Here is a 945-nt window from a genome sequence, read left to right as displayed (position 1 = left end):
CCAACTGATGCTAGGTGGGGACTGTGGGCAGGGACCCAGAGGCTAATGGAGCAGGGCAGCAAAGGATGCACTGTGTCCTGCAGTGTGGATGGGGCATCGTGTGGACCCCAGGCCACTCCTCCCTGCAGGAGGTGGGCAGTCCCAGGGCCTGCCCAAACCAGCTCCAAGACCTAAAGGGAGGCCCCAGGACTCAAAGGGAGGCATGGCAGCACTTGCAGGGACCATGCAAAGGCAGCAGCTGCTGCGAGCACAGCCCTGCTCAGCCCAGCCACTGAGGTCTGTGGCAGGACCATTGCTGTCCTTGGGGCAGGCGCCCTCCCAGAGGCTGCTTCCCTTCTCAGCTCACCGTGCTTGTGCGTGCGGGAGATGGCTGCTGGAGATGTCGCCTCTGTCTGCCCATAGGTTACGCTTCGCTGCAGGACGAGCTGCTGTCCCCCGCCTCCTTGCATTACACGCTGCCATCCCCACTGCGTGCCGACCAGTACTGGAATGAGGTGGCCATCATGGATGCTATCCCCATGGCTGCCACCGAGCAGGATGCCTTGATGGAGATGTCCGACATGCAGGTGTGGTCCTCGGGGCTCACCCCCTCGCTGGTGACTGCTGAGGACTCCTCTCTGGAGTGCAGCAAGGCTGAGGACTCGGATGCCACAAGCGAAGGCCGGTTCCCGGGGCAGCTTCTAGCAGATGCGCATGGCCCAGACCACATGGGTTCTATGGACCTGGTTGAGGATGACACAGTGGACTCAGATGCCATGAATGGCCTGATTGACCTTCTAGAACAGGAGGAGGGGCAGAGGCCAGAGCAGAAGACGCCAGCCGGTGATCACCAGCCAGAGACCGGGGAGAGTGAAGTCTCTTTTGTTTCAGTCCAGCAGAAGGTGCAAGCCAGAATCACGGCATCACCTACCATTAGCCATGTTGTGGAGAAGAGCACAGACAGGT

The 945-nt window shown here is 60.7% G+C and overlaps 1 protein-coding gene across 1 annotated transcript in view; it reads left to right on the top strand.

Moving 5' to 3' along the window:
• Positions 1-945, top strand: part of LOC104530436 (ankyrin-1-like) — a gene marked incomplete at its 5' end in the record, with an annotated part of 5702 nt that overhangs the window by 3640 nt on the left and 1117 nt on the right. Inside the window, one exon of the mRNA XM_010175012.1 lies at positions 403-943. Within this exon, the coding sequence (XP_010173314.1) occupies positions 403-943 (541 nt within the window). The remainder of the gene's footprint in view (positions 1-402; positions 944-945) is intronic.

Source organism: Antrostomus carolinensis, unplaced genomic scaffold, assembly GCF_000700745.2.
Source record: "Antrostomus carolinensis isolate BGI_N321 unplaced genomic scaffold, ASM70074v2 scaffold27639, whole genome shotgun sequence".
NCBI classification, from domain to species: Eukaryota; Metazoa; Chordata; class Aves; order Caprimulgiformes; family Caprimulgidae; genus Antrostomus; species Antrostomus carolinensis.
Note: the sequence above shows the minus strand (reverse complement) of the source record. Positions and strands in the feature narration are given on the sequence as shown.